Genomic DNA, 1,392 nt, shown 5'->3' with positions numbered 1-1,392 from the left:
GTGTATATTTTTTTCCTCGATTTTAGTTAATTTAACTACCGTACACAAAAAATTATTAGAGTAGAGGAAACTTTTTCCAAACATAATAATTCCATGAACTAAACGAAAGTTAAATTGGCTTTAGTGAAATAGAGAGTTCACTTTTTTTTTTGAGTGTATCTGTAATCTTAAGGGTATTTGGGATAGCCGTAAGATGTATAAAATTAAATTATATACTTACAGTATAAAGAATTTAATTAAAAAGTGGCAAATTTGCCACCAATGTTACGCAACCGTAACACTGCATATAACGCAAATAAAAATTTTATTTTTATATTGTCTGATAACAACGTGGATTCAATTAAACTAATTTTTTTCTTCTGCCATATGGAATATCACATGGAGTATTGAAAATCGAAACATATAAAGTGAAAAAAAAACAAACAAATTAAATGCTGCTTAAAAGACTATTTTTTTATTATTATTATTTTTTGTTTTTTTTTTTGTTTTTGAGAATATAATACAATAAATTAAGTAGGCTTATATAAATTATAATCAAAAAACTATATGGGGTACACAATAACAAAACAACTTTCAACTTCCAAAATGAACAAGCAAATTTTATCCTAGCAATTGGCCCAGTAATGCACAAATAATGTCTATTACACAACCAAGGACTGAAAGATGTGTTTCACTGACCGATATATTGCATTTATCTGTCATTTCTTTACAGCCCCGTAGTATTTTTAGCGAATCTTCAGGTTCGTATCCAGAATCTATTGTACATGGTTGAGGTATTACCACATCTTTGCATTCAGATTCCATTTGACCAATGATACTTTTATACAGCGCTTCGGCGCAAATTTTCAATTCCCATTTCAAAAAAATAGGTATTTGTGCGCTGTTATTAGAACGTAAACAATTCGTTAATTTTTCAATACTGCTGCTAAGTGTCTCGGTACCTGCGAAGGCGAATGTAAAGCACAAGCATAGAAGAACTGAAAAGAGCATAAATGAGATAAACTTGAGTTAGATGACATACACATCCTTTGATGAACTAAATGAGCTTACCTGCGATTTTGATGTTGATCATTTTGATTGATTGCGGATTGCTGATTGCTATAGGAAGAATTTGCGTATTTTTGGAAAATGTCGTATAGACTTTTTTGAAACACTGGAGATTTCTGATCATTTGTGATATGCAGTGCGACCTTAAATACTCTTCCGCTGTATGCTAAAACGCTCCATAGTACATTGTTTGTGGATATTTCGGTAAATAAGAAAACATCTCAATAAACAGAGTTAAACAGTGGAATTGAGATGAATGACTTCAAAATTTACGACAGATGTGTATTCAGTTGCTATGAACTTCAATTCTGATATTGTTGATAGGAGGAAAGGAAAAGTGGCAAA

The 1,392-nt window shown here is 30.9% G+C and overlaps 1 protein-coding gene across 1 annotated transcript; it reads right to left on the bottom strand.

Annotated features, from left to right (window-relative positions):
- Positions 1–489: 489 nt before the first annotated feature.
- Positions 490–1,151, bottom strand: LOC142230579 (uncharacterized). The gene is made up of 2 exons (XM_075301218.1): positions 1,051–1,151; positions 490–977 (listed from the first exon to the last, which is right to left on the bottom strand). Exons 1-2 carry the CDS (start codon positions 1,070–1,072, stop codon positions 601–603), a joined length of 399 nt encoding a protein of 132 aa, XP_075157333.1. The 5' UTR covers positions 1,073–1,151; the 3' UTR covers positions 490–600.
- Positions 1,152–1,392: the final 241 nt, after the last annotated feature.

The sequence above is a fragment of the Haematobia irritans genome, chromosome 3, assembly GCF_050003625.1.
Source record: "Haematobia irritans isolate KBUSLIRL chromosome 3, ASM5000362v1, whole genome shotgun sequence".
Taxonomy (NCBI): domain Eukaryota; kingdom Metazoa; phylum Arthropoda; class Insecta; order Diptera; family Muscidae; genus Haematobia; species Haematobia irritans.
Note: the sequence above shows the minus strand (reverse complement) of the source record. Positions and strands in the feature narration are given on the sequence as shown.